At 42.0% G+C, this 17,528-nt stretch overlaps 1 protein-coding gene across 2 annotated transcripts; it reads right to left on the reverse strand.

The window, feature by feature from the left end:
* Nucleotides 1-2,968: 2,968 nt before the first annotated feature.
* Nucleotides 2,969-14,153, reverse strand: PSPH (phosphoserine phosphatase). Of its 2 annotated transcripts, XM_074160751.1 has the most exons (6): nucleotides 14,001-14,153; nucleotides 7,884-8,042; nucleotides 7,063-7,197; nucleotides 5,330-5,475; nucleotides 4,403-4,551; nucleotides 2,969-3,152 (listed from the first exon to the last, which is right to left on the reverse strand). In XM_074160751.1, exons 2-6 carry the CDS (start codon nucleotides 8,021-8,023, stop codon nucleotides 3,042-3,044), a joined length of 681 nt encoding a protein of 226 aa, XP_074016852.1. In that variant the 5' UTR covers nucleotides 8,024-8,042; nucleotides 14,001-14,153; the 3' UTR covers nucleotides 2,969-3,041. The 2 variants fall into 2 exon arrangements, with proteins under 2 accessions (XP_074016852.1, XP_074016850.1); XM_074160749.1 differs by lacking the exon at nucleotides 14,001-14,153 and having other exon boundaries at nucleotides 7,884-8,217.
* Between the last annotated feature and the right edge of the window lie 3,375 nt (nucleotides 14,154-17,528).

Consider the following 17,528-nt stretch of genomic DNA (forward strand, 5'->3'; position numbering starts at 1 on the left):
AGTGGTTGGAAAGTGGGGAACAATGCCTGCAAGGGTCTCTGGTAATTATCAATTCTTGTTCCACTGTAACGAAGACACAATGAAGTTTAGCTGTCCTGTAGTCTTCCTAGAAGAGGCTGCAAACTCTTCTTTTAAGAAGTTCCCTCATACAAATTGAATATATAACTTAAAGAATTCCACCTCACTGAATGATCACATTAAAATAAAAGGCTCTATATGAAGCGGTGCCTCCCCGTGCTCTCAGTCAGGAGACCCACCTGAAGACCAGCTATTGCTGATGTGTGCTGCTGTCCAGGCTTTGCTGTGATGGCGTACGTTCAGGTAAATCGGTAGCTTGGTTGTAACATTGAAACTTCCCTCACTTTGCTTCATTCTCCTATTTTTTTCCAGTATTTTACAGGCAAAAGAGCTTAGTCCCTCACAACACTAAGTAATCCTTTTGGTACCTCCTGGACTAGAGGTCAGGCTTGATATTTGCCCAGTGGAAGGGGGGTGGTATTTTATTATTTTTTTTTTCAAACCAGTCAGACCTAAAGGGTTCTTGTGAAATGGTTGGCATGAGGCCACGTTTCCATGGCGCTCAGACCGGCAGAAGATCCTGCTGTGAATGTTAACATCTCTGTGGCACAGAGCGTCCTGCGTGGTCCTCTGACTGTGGCATTAATGAAATTACATAGATTTGAAACGAAGCGTGTCACAGCGTTTGCAGGACCAGGGCCTGTAGCTGTAGCTGGTTTAGCTAGATGTTGGATTTTTTTAGTGGCCTTTTAATTCAAAAGGAAACTGCAGCAAACAGAAACACTTCTCTTTTGCTTCATGACTGTAGAATTGCAGGGGAACACACTGAATGAGAGCAGAAAGAGTTTATACTTGTTCTACTCATGCAGTCTTGCCTAAACAAAAGCATGATTGTACATGAGCTGCCCTTGGAGCTGGCTGGGCTTTTTCTCAGGAGGAATTTAAAAGAGATCATGTTTAATACTCCCAGAAGGGTTCTGGTGAGCAGCCTGCCAGCTATTGTCTGTCTGGGCTTTTGTGAAGGTTTCTAAACTCTCTATACGGATACTCAGTGTAGCTGTTTATATGTCTGCCTTTAAAAAGCCAGCAGAGGTTTGGTTCTGGGTTTGTTTTCTTTTTAACCATTCTACTTCACTAGTATTTAAAGGCTGTTGTAACTTCAAGCAATTATTCCCTCCATTTTTTGCCAAAAACATTAGATGGCATCACCGAGAGCTGCCAGTCATCACTCTGGGGCTTTGTTAGCGCCTCTTTCCCCTATATCCTTTCTGATGATGATGCAAAATGGACAGAACCAGTATTTGTTTTAATTGTTGGTGATGCTTAAACAGTCGGACAGGAGCCCTCATATTGCATCTGACAATCGTACTAAATTAAGGAAATCTAGCGCAAGTTGTGAAAACCTGTGATTATCTCGTGGAGAGAGCATAAGGTTTTGGAAGGTGAGTGCATCACTTGTTTCTCTTCCTATCTATGAAAAACGCGGTGGACTAGAAGAGAATTGGCACATTCAGTCTAATCTTCAGCTTCCAGAAAAATCCTGGCTCTGTTTGTCAGCACCCAGGAGGTAAGAGCCTGCATAGACTTTTTCTACTCGGGCAAATCACGTCACAGCAACCCATCTTTCTCCTGTGACGGTATTACGTGGACAGGAGGAAGCGGAAGATGTGACATGTATTTTGATATTAGTAAAGCTTTTCACATTATCAGAGATGAGATTCTTGTAAGTCAGGGAAATAAAAGTACCATGGTGTGTCAGCAAAGCTGGTTAAAAAGACGTACTCGGAAGCGTTGTCAGGAACTTGCTGACAAAAAGGCAGCGTTTCTGTGTAAGAACCCTCTTGCATCAGCCACTGCGGCCACAAAAGACAGATCCTTCAGAAAGTAGGATTTGTTGGGTGACGCTCAGAGAAGTACTTACTTAGAAGAGGTTAGACTTGTTTCCAGCACAAAGAGTGTGAGGGTGGTTGGTCCACACTTGAGGCAAAGACTCGAGAAGTTTCACAGTATTTTCTTAACCACTAGACCCTTTTTTTTTTTTTAAAGGTTGGTGAATTACCTTCTGTCCAGTTATATGTTGATGGGGGTGGATTGTTAAATAAATAAAACAGTTAAGTAAACAGTCTGACCATTTTACAAAATCTCCAGTTTGGAGTTTAGTTTAAAGTATTTTAATGAAGTCTGGGAACCACTATGTCACTAGCCTTAAAATATGCTTTTTGGACACTGATGAATATTGCACATATCTCCGATTTGCATCTCATGTCTTTCAGACACAGGTTGGGTAACAGTGATGTTGAGTAACAGGTGACATCTCAGGTTCTCTTCTAGCCATATTTCAATGAAATCAGAGATACTTAGTAATGTTTCCTACTTATCTGTTCACTTTTTAACCTAGTTCTGGGATTCTTTGGAATGGAAACTACTTACTATACTGTTTACCTTTTAGGTATTTTATTTATTATTTATTAAAATATTAATATATATAATATAATACTACAGTAATATAATAAGTGATATGAAATATAATTATATTGTATAATACATAATATTCTAAAATATAAAAGTTAATAAAAATAATAAATTATAATATTATTTATTATTATTATAATTGATTAGACAAACTTCTTGTTTGTGGCCCCCTTTTTTTTGCCAAACAACGTAAGCAGAGGTATTGGCCTCAATGATTCTGAAACACTAGATATGCAATACTGATGGGGGCAAATTCATTAAGGTATTTTTAACTTACTGATAATTTTCTACCTTTGGTCTTCACTCGTGAGTGAATAATCAACTGACTTCTTCCACCTTGGAAAATATGTTTAAAAAATCTTACCATTTTCATTATAAAATATTTGAGTAGAATGGTGCCATTTGCAACACAACTTTCAGGCCAGAGATGAAGGTACCCAACACCCAGAATCGTTTAAAAAATCCAGAACACAACTTTGCAAACAAATATATGTTTAATGGCATTGTATAATGGATTTATAGTTGTTAAATATATTATTTTACTGTACAATTTATCGTTCTTCCAGTTCCTTTAGCAGTTCATCAAAGTGAGTAATGTACCATTTAGCTTTCTCCTTTACTTGCTTTCTGATTACATTTCCTCCAAATCCAATGAAGCAGTCCTGGCAAAACGGAAAGAATGGGCACATAGATTATTGCAGTCCCATGCAAGGAACGGAGCTTCTCAGCAATTAAGTTTGGTTTTAAGACAGGTTTTTAAAATTATTATATTCTTCCCTGCCTCTTCCCCTGTTTCACTTTGCATGTTCATTTTTCAAATTTATTAACAAGAACTTTATTAACATTTAATTTTGCACCACTTTATTAGAGGTTTTTTCCAAGAGGAAAGTTGTGTCTCGGTGCCTCGTGACCTCAAGATTGTTCAAATCAGAGATTTTACTGAAAATTTCATGTAAATGTGATGCAACATAAAGCCTTCATACGCAGGAATGAGTTAACGTGCAAATGTGTGTGCAGCATCTCACCATTATTCCTATACTGTTTATCTTAGCTCTGTTTACCTCATTTGATAGATACCAAAAGGAAACATTAACCATGTCTTCAATCATTAACCAGGAACAATCATCATTTCTACATCTCAGAAAACCATCTGCAGTGAAAGTGCAGTGTTTAAAATTTCCACTGCTTCTTTTTTTTTTGCATTTAGGTAGGAAGCATTAAGCAAATACGAAGCTGCTTTGGTCATGCCCATATTTAGCAGTGAGGGACCAGCTGTCCTAACACCAGCAGCAGCAGAGGCTGTTCCTGTGCATTTCCATGCACTGGGACATCTGTCCCTCAGCACTGGTGAAGAACGGGTACTGGGGGACTTTTATGTAGAGAAAGGCACTAAAGGGGAGACGGAATTAAGGTATCTCCTCTGCAAAATGACTGTTTATAAAAGTTGTCTTTATGTTCTTTTTTTTTATTATATCACCCTCTCAGGGCTGCTGTCTTCAAAGGTATCATCACTGTGCAGTGAGATGAACCCTCTTGGTAGGCCAGTATCAGGTAAATGTGCACCAGACCTGTGCCAGACCTTCATGGTAAGCACCATTCATCACTGTTCAGGGCCAGGATCTTGGTAGGGGGAGGCCTCTGCACAGAAGCAAGCACTTACTGTGGGGACACAGAGGGAAGGCAGATGTGATAATACCAGCTTGATTTGAGACAGGTCCCTAGACTGGTACACAGTCTTGCTGGACCCTGATGCGGCCTTTCTAGAGGAAAACTGCCTCTCTCGCAGATCTTTTAGGCTGTGGGAAGTGACAAAGATCTTCCCTGAAGTCCTGTAAAGAATTCAAACCCCATTTTTTTCCCCCCAAAGGATTTGCTCAAAAGGAATTTAGAATTCCAGTTCTTTAATACTTACAGCAGGGGGACAGGCTTCCATGTCTGTAGCTCCGTCACCAATCATAACTACTTTCTTGAAGTGGAACTGTTCCTTCAGATGAGTAATAACCTTTCCTTTCCCCCCTGATTCAGCAGTTGGTTGTGTTTCATCGAATCCTGCGTATTCGCCTAGAACACAGTGGAAGGACAAGTTAGACACGTAGCATATTTTCTTGTAAATGAAGAAAGATACATGCCTATGGTCTTTACTGCAGAAAACAGCTAATTACATGCAGTCCTGTAAGCCTCATAATATCAGCATCCCAAAAAAGTAATTTGAAGGTAAGTGTAAAAATTAGGATTTTACCCAGGTTCCAGTGGGGATATTTTCAAAGAGCTGAAATGCTAAGACAAAAGTAGAAACCCCATATGGGTAGTGTTACCAATCCATTCCCAGTCATTCTGGTCTGGTGATACTGGTGTAAACATTTCAAAAGTATGATGTGTAGACAGTGTGTGAAACAGAGAGTAAGAAAAAACCTCACTAACTCCAGTTCTGCTTGGTTACACTAGCTTAAAGTCCAGAGCAGCTCTGCTAAAGTACATCCGTCTCCATACATACCTCAAAGTCCCTGAGAGTGAAGTTTGCCTCTGAAAGCAGGTAAGTGGGTTAAACTCTTTTAACTTGGAGGAGCAAGAGAAAATGAAATTCTGCTGTCAGCAACTGTAACATGTTTTACCTTTGGCACAGCTTGCAATTAAAAAGTAACTACAGTAACTTTCATATATATGGAAAATTACCAGAACTCATGTTTCTGGTAAGGTATTGCAATTTTCCTACTTGGAGGTAGCTGCATTGGTAACAAGGTCATGTAGGCTCGACAGTATCTGTGGCCCAATAGTTGACAGTTTGGACCAAAAAAGTGTCATTAATTACCAGAGAAAAGAGACTTGAAGGGAATCTCACCATTAAAGTAAAATTTCAGCCTGTTGGCAAAGACGTTTGCTGTTGGAATGTTCAGCTGCAAGGCCACGTGCTCCACGATGCTCTGAAACCCCCCAGAGACCAAGAAGACCTGGACCCCCCGTTGATGAAGCCTGCTCACCAGTTCCCTGAGAAGAAAGAGCAGTCACCAAGCGTGAGTGCACGGCAGCATCCAGTGGTAACAAGGAAGTTAAAATACATCTTTCCTAGACGAGCCTGCCCATTTTTAGTGTTATTCCAATTTAGTTAGGATGTGTGCTGCTTTCCAGCTCCATCCAACTCTGCTTCCCAAAGCTTTTCCTTCTTTCCCTTGCAAGTTTGTTCATACACCTTGCTTGAAAAAAGCTGAACAAAACCATCACGTCTAGAGACAAACAGGTATTTAGTTGTTCAGAAAGAAGCACTCTAAGTTTTCTTTACACTTTCCTACTGTTCACATTAGTTCCCTTGAAAAAATGAGAGAAGATGCAGTTCAGATTTTTTTCTGAAGTAAAACAACAAGCAAGAAAATGAATCTGTAATGCAGAAAAAAAGTAGGGAATATGGGGGAGATAAAGCCACTGCGCCAAAATGCAAAAGTGGGCTGAAAAATGTGCAAAGCGCAAACATTTTCTAACTTAGAGTTGGTTCCCCAGACGCTGGACATCGATGCCATCTTTAGAAGAGGGCACCAGCAACAAAAAAGGAATCGGAAAAAATAGAACTTTTCAGACGCAGTTAATGTCAACGGGGCTTGAGGGCAGTTAAAAGTTTTACGGGATTTGGCTCTAGAAGCAGGAAGGTCAGCGTGCAGCAATGCTGAGGGTAAGAAGTGGTAGCAGTAACAGCAGAAATGCTAAATACTAAAAAGCAAAGTGGAGGCTTAAAGCAGGCTACACAGAAAAGGAGGAAGAAAGGGAAGGAATGAAAAGGGAAATCATGTGATTCTAAACAAGGAAACAATGTTCTCTTTGTAGTTAGATCAAGCTATGCCTTTTACAGAAGAAGCTGAGCATGTGCTTCATTTCAAGGAGAAAATACAAGTGCAATATCATCTAAAACTACTGTATGTGCTAAAAATATTTTAGACTTGGAGCTATGGCCAGATTTTGTAGTAAAAAATTTAATTTCAATTGTTTGAAACAATTTGAATAGGAAAAAAACACTTCTCAGTTTAAATAGTTAATGTTTATTCCAAACCCAAAACCAAATGAATACAGACATAAATATGTCTTTCCCCTTAATGATTTTTTAATACTTTTTGAGGGATTTTCAGTACAAAATGGGTAGCTCTGAAGCTGAGTTCAGGGGTGTGACTGCACACAGAATTCTAAGAGAGAAGTAATATAATTGCAGAATAAACCAAGCCAGTAGTTCATACTGGGCATTAAATCTCCTCCCAGTTCCATCACCCATGAAAACACAGCTGTGATTGAACAGATTGTTTTCCATGCCCATTTAATCCTAGAGCCAGAATTTGAGTTTACCAACCAAAATGGCAATTAATACCTAACACACTTTTCTTTTTACGTGGATGTCTAGCCACTTGACGTGGAGTCAGGCCATTGTAAGCTCCTGATAAAAGCTTTGTACACAAACAACATGGAAATGGAGTAGGAAGGCAATCTAAATCAGCTCTTCGGTCTTACAGCCTCACTAGCGTCACAGAATTTTGTTGATTTATGCCACATACTTTTGGAAGACGTTTTCATCAGATCGTCTGAAATTCTTCTTACCTTATTCCTGGTGTTAGCTGAGGTGGGTTGTCAGATATTAATTTCTGCACTTGCTCATAGGAGGGACGTATGAGACCTAGTCGTGCTGTTAAAGCTGCTTTGAATGTCACAGTGCCACCCATCGCTCTGCGGGTCCTAAATTGTGATCCAAAGAAAGGAAATCAATGACACTTAACAAGTTGAGGCTTCTCCTCAGAATAACACTCCTCAGAAGAATAACAAGGAACAAGGTAAGAGGCCATAGTTTCTAGGTTATACCATATCTATGGAGAAGACTGGTACACTGAGAAGATTGGTAGCAACCACTGGTAGAAGATCTCCACAGGTCAGAGCTCTTGTGACAACCAGTGAGACAAAGGAAAACTGTTTCATTCCCTGTGAGTGCATCTGAGCCACTGGAACCAGTTTTCCTGAACTGCAGCCCAGGTGCTGTTCTTGGAAAGCAACACAACTTTTGCTACAAGCTTCAATGGAAACAACATCAGCCTGTTAAGACAGTTGTCCCCTCTCCTCCATCTCATAATAAGGTTTGCTAGTGCTTAGCCAAGTCTAATGATGAGGGCTGATCATAGTCCATCAAAAAAATTTACATTAGAGAATTTATGTTGGTATAGTTTTGTTGAGTGGGTTCACAATTCCAAAAGAAGTTACTTCATTATGCATTAATTCCACTTATTATTCCCCAAATCCCTTTTAAACTGTAATAATCCCCTATGACAGAGGTGATTTAATCCCTATTGTAAATTCATTGTCACAGATTAACCTTATCCATGCTTATTTTTTACTACTATTCCTATGAAGTAAACAGCAAATATACATACATCTCTGCCACGGCATCTCCGACTCCACAGAACTTTGCAAGCTCATCAATGCCCTCTTCCCTGATGACCGTACTGTCCACATCAAAGCACACTGCATCAGCGTTGCGGAAGATTTCTTTCATCTCTAAGAGGGACGCCATCCTTTTAGGAACCTTCTTACTGTGAGGGGACAAGATAAAGTCTTTCTCTGAGTGAAAGCACTGCACTACGTCTTGAGCCATTTGAGCAACTGATCTGGTTCTTGCGAGAAGGGCCGAGCACAGCCTGGTAGCCAGCTTTTATCAAAGAACGTGAGCGGCGGTGGAGGTCTGGCTCGGCTGCTGATTTGCTCTCTGCCGTTGCTGCCTATGATGTTCAATTTACGTTACAGGTGGGCCGTGGAGCTTTGGTCAGTTGCTGATTTGCTCTCCGCAGGCTCGGCCCACTGATGTTCACACGGGGTTCAAGGTTGTGATACTTGGCATTTGCTGAACCATCAGACTGCCAACTGCTGTGTGGGACTTGCAGTTCTCTGCCTCATCTTGCCCTCACCGCTCAAATGGATCTTTTCTCATCAGACCCAGTCTCGTGTGTCAAATTAGTTGCTCCAGGGGATAGTAAAAGACAGCCAGCCCTTTAAGGATTTGCTTGATCGCAGTAGACTTAACTATCTTAAACCTATTAGTGAGTGGTTGTCCCTAAATCATGCAGGTTTAGATTCTCTTCCATGTCCTGATTAATATAAACTAAATATTCTCACCATCTATGAATGCGTAGAAGATTTAGCCATTAGCATTGGGAATTAGTCTTTTATAAAATCTATTAAAGTCTTGAACTTTGAGAACTTCACTCAACCCATTAAGATATCCCATCATGACACAACTTCTTCAATAGCAACGCCTGACAAAAGTCTATTTTCTTCCCTTTTATATCTGTCCACTTAAATTTATGTTGAGCACTTCTGCAGATCAGAAGCATGAGTGTCAAACAAGTGTTTTCTTACTTTACCCTACTCATCTTGTGCTTCACCCTTTCATAAGGGAGTTCAGTGTGGACTAGTATTTACCAATCTGTACATTTAGACAGAAATAACAGCATTCTTTCTATCTGACTTCCCAGATTTTTGTAAAAGTTTTTGTGTTGTTGTCTCTTCTACTTAGACGTCTCTCAGGACACATCTTGTGTAATTGATCTGAGTAGCAGGTTCTCTCTTTTTCTGGGATAGGGGAAAAAATGCCGTCAAACAGCATGTTATATACCCTCATAGGTTTTTTTCCTCTCACTAAGCTAGTTTATTTTTCTCCTATACACCATGTGAATTTTGAGGGTGAGAGGTCTTACACAAGCTCCTACAAAACATTTCATTTTTTACCCTTTTTGGACAAATTTGGCATCCCCAGATACAAAAGACATCCCGTGAAGATGGAGATGATCACTATGTACCTTGCTGTGGAAAAGTACAGGAGCTGATGGGTACTGCTGTAGCTCGCTGCCAGACAGGAGTCATCCAGGGATTGCACACGGTAAACACCGGTGCTGTTTCCTGAGGTGACTGCTGAGTGTTCACTGAGAGATCACAGCTCAGTGGGTAATGGCCAAAGCAGGAAGAGGAACCTTTGGGTTTATTCCCACGACTAGTAACCCTATGGTGAATACTGAGATACAAAAGGCTTTATGAAAAAAAACCATAATCACTGAAAAAACATATAGAATGCACACTCATCTTTTATCTGTTCATGTGTGTAGAATAAAAGAGAATACTCCAGTCCTTCATTGAAAGGTAAAATCTGTATGAATGAAGCCATCAAACCTAGGTGGGGAAACCTGTTGTGAACAGCTAAGGAACATATTTGTAAGAGAGAATCTCTGTTTAACAAACAGGTGGATATGAAACAGCAAGAAACAGACAGAGCAAGTCACATCAAAGGCAAAGCTATTTAAAGGCAGCCACGAAACAGTACCGTTTGAGGGTCGTTCTAGCTATTCTTGAGTTTTTTGGTGTGAATGCACTACTATAGTAACCAGAGTGGGTTTGTGGCTTTGGCACAAGGCTGAGAAGGTGACACAGAAGCTTCCTTAGCGCTCATCTGCATCGCAGGTGTGAGAATGGGAGAGCAGGTATCACCCAGCACATACTTCCCTCCTGTGCGTTCGGTTTAGGTGTGGGAAGGTAGGACAGAGCCTGGGTTTAACCTCCCCACTGTGCCAGAAAGCAAAGGTGAGTGGGGACGCAGCAAAGAGGAGATATTCCAGGAAAGGGCTTTCGCAAACTCCATCTCTGGGAAGGGTAGAAACAAGGACTGAACCATAATTCGAGAGGTCTCTGCTCTTGATGCATCAGAGCTGTTCCATGCACGTACTGTAAAACTCTGGTCTAGGTTTAGAAGCATCACTAAAGAATTATTTGTTGCAGACAGCATATGTTTTTTATATTTTTCTATAAAGACTGCGCTGTGCATATAAGAAATAGTTATATGCCATCAGCGTGGTACATAAGAGAAACCTCTCTCTCTCAATGGCCATAAAAACTTCTCTCTGACAGAGACTGGTTCTGAGCTGTGGTGCGGGTGTCACCCACTGTCACTTGGCTGTGGGTGGACAAGTGACACGTGAATTCCAAGTTTACTTTGTGTTAGCCTTGACTTGACATTGGCTCCACAGCACTGTGTTTGTGTTTTCAGTGGAAGATTTTGATTTTTTCTGAGCAGGAGGGCTTTGACTTTAGGGCAGTCCTTGACAGCCATTTGCTAGATATATTTGTGCAGTGGAATTAAAAAAAAAAAATAAAATCCACTAACATTTTTTTAATGGCAGGGAGTTAATTTTTTCCAGCCTACTGGAAATTATAAAAGTCCACCAAAAATTCAGCCACGGGTTTGGTGCCAATTTTAAAGATTTGCTCTACTGGACAAACTTGTTGCATCACTGTGGCAGATTTGCGTCACGGTGTTCCAACACTGATTCCTTATTATGCAAAGCCATCCCATTGCCTCACGCTAACCTGAGGCTGCACTGCAACAGTGCCACATTGTGATGCAATGTCACTGTGTGGGGACACCGCACTGTGATGTGATTTCTTGGCGAGAACCTGAAATAACTTTCTGGATACGTATCTTCAAAATTTTAATCTCTCTGAAAAAAATGGTATCTCTAGAAACACACGTTGGGAGCAGGACGGAAGAGACTTTAACTTTTCCTTCTCTCTGGTATCCACACTTCCCATACTCCTTTCTCTTCTGGATGCTCCTTACAATGAGGAGATCACCGCTGTGGTGGACTTTGCACTTTGGTGGACAAATAGACAAGTCAGAGGAAGAATTACCAGTGTAGAGCCATGGTTGGAATTAACTCTGTCCTCTCTTTGTTCCATGCAATACCTCTTTCAAAAGAGTTTCAAGCTGTGATTTATAGTGCCTAAAAATGACAAATTGGAAGAGAAGAATTGCATTTTGAAATGCAGAAACCATCAGTAGTTCCTGATCTCCCTCAGCCTGTGACCTGTTAAAATCTTTCCACTTTCTGCGATAGCTGGGCTGAGTCCCAAAAAACGCAGCCCTGGTTTTGGCTAATGTATGGAGACATGTTTGGCACATGTTAGAGAACTTGTGATGAACGGTAAAGTAGGGAAGCTCACACAGAGGAGAACCTATGAAGGAAGCTTCAGCTGCTGCAGGGAGTCTTGCTGGTGGGAAAAGTAAATCTTAGGAGTTAAAGGTGGTTCACTTGGAGTGAAATAAGGTTCTTCTGCCCTTGTTGGCAGAGCCTGAGGGGTCACCATCAGCTCCAGAGGCTGGCAAGTGCCATTCCAAATGGTAACATGCCAATTTCAGTAACTCATGACATTTTTTTCCCAGCTCTAAGGGTAGATGAGAGCACACAGCAAGGCTTTCAGTGAGTGAGTAACGGGCAAAAGCAGTGGGGGGCGGAAATACAAGCAGGAGAGGTTCAGCTGCTTCCCTTGTTTTTAAAATTTTCAGTGGGCCGCCCTGGCATGTCGTCCACCAGAAGCTGCCTAGAACTCACCTCCGGGTAAGTGACCACAGGAAATAAGGACAGACACAGTAGCTTGTCCACAGGTAGCTGTCACTTGGAAAGCTGTGTAAAACCTTTCTATGGACAAATCTCTAACAGCTGTAGTAACAGAACAGCAATTTTTTATTTCAGAGTGGTACAGGCCTCTACAGTTGGCAGAGATTAATTACTCTGAAATTCAGGGTATCTGATTGCTTAAATACATCAATGTTTTAATGAGATGGTAAGAAAAAAGAAATTCCCATAAATAATGAGTTCTGTCACCATATGAAAAACACGGGTAGAAAATCTGGTGTTTCTGCCATTTAATTTCAGATAGGTAATCTGTTCCTGTCCTATTATCCGCATGTTGGAAAAGCATCCAAGCAGCAAAAATTTCAACAGGTCTGGTAATAAAATATAGTGGGGAAAAGCTGGAAAGCAGAAAATGGGGAAGGTAATAAACAATGGGCAAACAAGTGTATAGAGAAGACGTAAGAATAGAGGGAGAGAGGTAGAGTGAAACTTGAAATAAAGATGGGAAAAAAGGAAGGGAAAAATGGAATTCCCATGAGATCTCCTTGTCTCCAGACTATGAAGTACTTCATTGAACCATTTGGAAAAAAAAAAAAGAAAGGTATTTCCACAAGTTCTGTTTCGTAACAGAGAGGGTGGAGTTAGAGAAGCAAGCACGGGAATTATGTAAGACCACATGGCAAAGGAAAACAACTGAAATCTTTTCTGTTTGCTGACCCTTCAAAGAAGGGCACTCGCTGCACTCTGAAAACCTGAAACAGCCGCTGTATCTGCTACATATAGTGCAAAAGGAACAAGTAAATGGTACTCAGAACTCCAGGTGTTCTGGGGCTGGTATATTTTGATGAGATCCTGACGAGATCTCAAAATCCTCATTGTGACTAGACTTCACTTGTTACCATATTTCAGCTTTCAGAAGTGCCGCTACTTTGCCTTATGTTCACATTTATTGCTGTGAAAAAATGAAGATTAAGTGAATCTTAATGAAATATTACCTAAAATATGTTTTGAAACAAATCAGTCGGGAATATCCTACAGTTTGCCAACAGTCTCTGGTGTTTCTGTTTCTGATTCACTTTCCCATTTAACAAGGTGAGAGTGAGCACGTCACTGAGACACGCACTGAGATACGTTCCCGCAGCAGAATAACACTGCATTGAATATGCAGCGAGATTAACAGAAAGGCAACTGCATTAAACCGTTTCCCTTTTATTGAAGGGAAACTGTTGCTTAAAGTAAGGGATTTGGAGAAAAAAGTTCTCAAAACTTTTCCCAGGACCTGTTCCCACTACAGGACTGGTCCTGCTTGTAAGAACGTTCACAGGAGTGTTTCCATGGTATTAGTTTAGAGAAACCACTTAATCCTCATTGTTTCTAGTCCTGTGTCTGTAAAATGGGAATAATATAGTGATACAGCTTTACTACGCTGAGGTTTAATTCTCTGTATTAGCATACGTTTTGAAAGCTTTAGAGGAAAGGGGATACATTTAAGCAGATTAGTTATATTTAAGCAAATTGTGACTTGTTTATACCCCTGCAAGTGCTACTCAACTACCCATCCATCCCTAACTGTGAGTTTCTGTGGTTTTCAGTGTGAGAATAGGAAGATTCAGTCCCTAACTTCACTATGCCTGCTTCACACTTCCTGGTTTTCTGTTCAGGTTTTAAAGGTAGCAACACAAACCTGGATGCAAATCAAGAAATGAAATTTTTGCAGCTATATACTAATATTTGAACAGCAGTACCTAACAATGAATTTATTTAAGCACCTTTTAAAAAGTAGTTGAAAAGGGCTAGAAGGAACCTGGTGGATGTTGACAATACACCTCCCAACTCTCCAATCCCCTCTTGCCTGTCCTGAAAAAATGATGATGCTTCCCCCCTGCACGATTGCATCATTCATTCATGCTGCTCTTATTAAACAGGCACCACGCTGCTGCTGCTGCATCTTGCAGGGCAGCACGGTCACAGCCCCAGCAGGAGATACTCTTCATTTTCTATGCTAGAAAAATATGGTAAGTGTTATGGATCTGATACGCCAAACGCCAACCCCTTCCAAACTGAGAGAAAAAAACGTTCCCAGTGACTTACAGTATTGTACTGGCCGTGGCTGTTGCTGCTGCTGCAAACCTCTTGGCTGCACAAGAAAAGTAGGGATCAGCTGAGACCTTCAGTCACATAAATACAACGGCACGAGCTGATCTGGAAGAAAGCCGCATTTTGTAAATCACTCTTTTATAATCTGCTGAGTAAGCCAGCCTGGATGTTTTTTTTAAATGGTTGCACACATGTAACCAGAGAAGTCCAGCTGTTCGCTGACAGGCGTAGGGAAGAGAGGTGTAACCTTGCCTGCGTCGGGGGAGGAGCCGCTCGGGCCCAGTTTGGGGCGCTCCCAGCTTGGGGAGGCACGGCTTGGCAGGGAGCAGACCCTGCCGAAGATGATGGAGAGCCTGCTCACCCGACAGCCAGCCTGTGCCACGGAGAGCAAGACGGGTCTTGGCAAACTCACCTCGCTCCACGCAGAGCGCCAGCGTGGGAGGGCGAGGGACGAGAGCCGAGGAGGGGCTCCGACAAGCCGCTGTCAGGAGTTTGTCTTGGCGTGAAATCGGAGGGGAGGCAGGGACACTGTTTTCTTTCACTGTGGGTGAGATGAAAGGTTTTGTGAGTTAGGATTGCAATATTGTATTTTGGCTTAAGCTGTTACTCGGTGCATCAGAGCGTGTGATGTTACACACACAAAAACGGAATCAAAGTTCATCAAAAGCTTTGAAGGCAAAATTAAAACTTCTGCTTCTGAGACAGCTCTGTTTTGTTTCCCCAAATGTAATGTTGTCAAATGCAACAGAAAAATTGCAAAACCTGTCTGTGCTTGTGTTTTGGCATCCCACAGAAGAGCTTCCCTCAGACACGACCGTGGTCCTTGGTTAGGAAACAGGAGGCTGCCAACCCCAGGACTATGAAGCTGGTTGGTTGGTTCAAAGTCAAGAAAGCCAGATTTAGCTGATTTAGCTTCTTTCATTCGCTTGTGATAGGAGTCTTGTGACTGCTGCCCGTTTTGAAAGACTGTTCCGCGCCACTGCATGCACCAGGCACGTTCTATGCCTGATCTCTTTTGCAATTCCGGCAGTATTGCCCCTCAAAATTACATACATTTATTAAAATCAATAGCCCTCTGTGCCTCTCCTCCCACGTCTTCCTTTATGTTTTTTCAGAAGTTCTCAGTACACGATTGTTTGTCCACGTGAGCATCCATTAGTAACTTCTTGTGTCAGGAAAAGCTGGTACCAAGCCCCTTCGCTGCAAAACTGGTGACGTAATTTGCCGTTCAATCTGGTCCTGTTTGTTAGTTTTATCATGGCAGGACAGTATGTTTTTAAAACGGATTTAGAAATCATTTCTGTGAATAAGGTTAAATGAAAACCGATCTTGATAAAGATGAAAGAAAACTGCTTTTACTGAGAATCTCAGAAGCTTTTTTGCCAAGATAAGCAGTGCATGATTCGACTAAGAAAACTGCTGCTGAATATTTCATGGAGGATTATTCCCTTTATTTGGCTTAGTTTAACAGACACGTTGGTTGTAATTCAGTTAAATATTTTGATTCTAATCTGATGTAATTTGTTGTAAATCCATTGATTTCAAAGGACAATTAAGGCCTAGTAAGCATCTGCCCTGTATTTTTACTATGCATTAAAAACAAATATGCAGAACAGTTCAACAACTACAGCTAAGGCCAAAAAAATGTAGAAAAGCTTGTCCTGTTGCCTGAAAAATGCTGCAAGATGGGCATTCAATGTGACAATGCTAATAAGAAATGTTACTATACCATAAAACAACTATCCTCAGACATGTGATCCAGGAAAGAAACACGGAGAGTTGTCCCTGGAGACTTTAAAAGGATGTTGAAGAGCGAAAAACATTAACTCGTGATTGTGCGACTATCGACACAAGCACAGCAGCTAACTCGTGGACGTGACTACGAAACCTCTCCATTTGTACAAAAAGCGGACATGAAGGACTAGAATAACTTTGAAAATGGCTTTCCTTTTATTTTTTAATTTTTTTAAAAATATCTAAAATTCAAATTAAAATTTGCCAGGATGCACATTTTATGTTCTCGCAGCAGTAACTCCCCTCACAAGCCTCAAGCTGCTTGGGGAATGGCTGTATCGCTGTTAGCAGCCAGCCCCATGTCCCAGGTGTTTAGGATGGATAATTCCTGCCTTTCCACGGGACATCACCCCCGAGGATCACAGAACAGCAGCGAGGAAAATATAAAATACAACAGGCTTGCTGCTACGCGTATGGGTTTGACAAGGCTGCCCTCTGCTGAGAACAGCCCTGAGAGAGGATCAAGGCAAAAAAATTACAAACCAGAGAAGCAAGAATAGCAAAATATTTGTGTGTGACCCGTTGGCTACCAAATCTAGGGCAGAGCTGGGGATTCGGGTGTTTTAACCGGGCATTGCATCTAGGCACCTCGAACGTTTAGCACTGCAGCCTCTCAGGGCTGAGCTGGCATCTTCTGGTTTGTTACGGTTTTCAGCAGGCCTGTAGCATCCCAACGAAAGTGAAGACTAAACATTAACAGGAGAGGTCCAGAGCCAATTATGAAATGCCAGGTGTAATTTCCTGCATTTTGCAATGTTTAATGTTTATTTCTAATGGTTACAGTAACAGAACCGAAAGCCCAGCCACTACACTAAAGTGTCAGCATTAAAATATTTCCCAAGACACATGCACTGCTCAGCTGAACAAAACCGCTCCAAACTTGTGGTGCACTATGCTCAAACACCAACTTTATCTAAAACGTTTAAAAACCAAAAAACATATTAGCAGCTCTCCCCTCCAGACCTGCCAAGTCAGACTGACAGGCCAGGCGTGACAGTCCTCCTGCACAGCGTGGCGTTTTGCCCAGAAACCTGAGATCCTTACCCAAAGCAGCGGAGCAGATTCCCAGCAGGTGCCATAGCCTATAGCCAAAGCCAGCAGCCGGGGAGTCTGCCCCTGACACTTGACGCTCACTCACTCTTCCAGTCAAACTCCCCCAAAATGCTTGTGCAACAAAATCATACCCAACAGCAGGCTTAGACTTGACTACTGGAAGCGATGTGAAAACACGTTCAGCAGCAGCTGGGTTGCTGAAGCCCAGCGTCCAGGGCTGCATCCAGAGCTCCCAGCTACAAAAACTGGGATGGAGTCGGGGAGATTTACCCTGCGCCATCCTCATGCTTGGTGTATGAGCGTTGGGGAAGGCTGTCTTTCTTCTCTGTACCAAACACTGAGGAAATCCTGGCCTCGGGGCCAATTGTCCCTGTTTGCTGGGAGTTAGCAACTTCTGGAGCAGATGGGCTGCAGGAACGCTGAAAACCGCTTGGCCTGGATCCCCTTGGCACAGCTCTGCAGCCACGGGCCATGATTATTCTGGGGGCGGGCACCTTCCTTACGAAATACTTGGAAATAACCAGAGGGTTGTGTCACGCCTGGTATTGCCAGGTGCCCCGAAGTAACAGATGGGCGTTCGGGGGTGCAAGCCCGGATGGGGCAATGTGGGAGCCAAACTCGGTGCAATCCTTGCCCATGGTGTGTCTTCTCAAACTCACGTCAAGGGGAACTGTC

This window comes from Numenius arquata, chromosome 18 (genome assembly GCF_964106895.1).
Source record: "Numenius arquata chromosome 18, bNumArq3.hap1.1, whole genome shotgun sequence".
In the NCBI taxonomy this organism is placed as follows: Eukaryota; Metazoa; Chordata; class Aves; order Charadriiformes; family Scolopacidae; genus Numenius; species Numenius arquata.

Excerpts from the sequence above, each read along its gene's own strand:
- PSPH (XM_074160749.1), bottom strand. The coding sequence starts at position 8,104 with ATGGCTCAAGACGTAGTGCAGTGCTTTCACTCAGAGAAAGACTTTATC. Across the intron at positions 7,198-7,883 it reads GGAGATGCCGTGGCAGAGAT|GACCCGCAGAGCGATGGGTG; the intron begins GTATGTATATTT and ends ATCACAATTTAG. Across the intron at positions 3,153-4,402 it reads TGGAAGCCTGTCCCCCTGCT|GACTGCTTCATTGGATTTGG; the intron begins GTAAGTATTAAA and ends CCGTTTTGCCAG.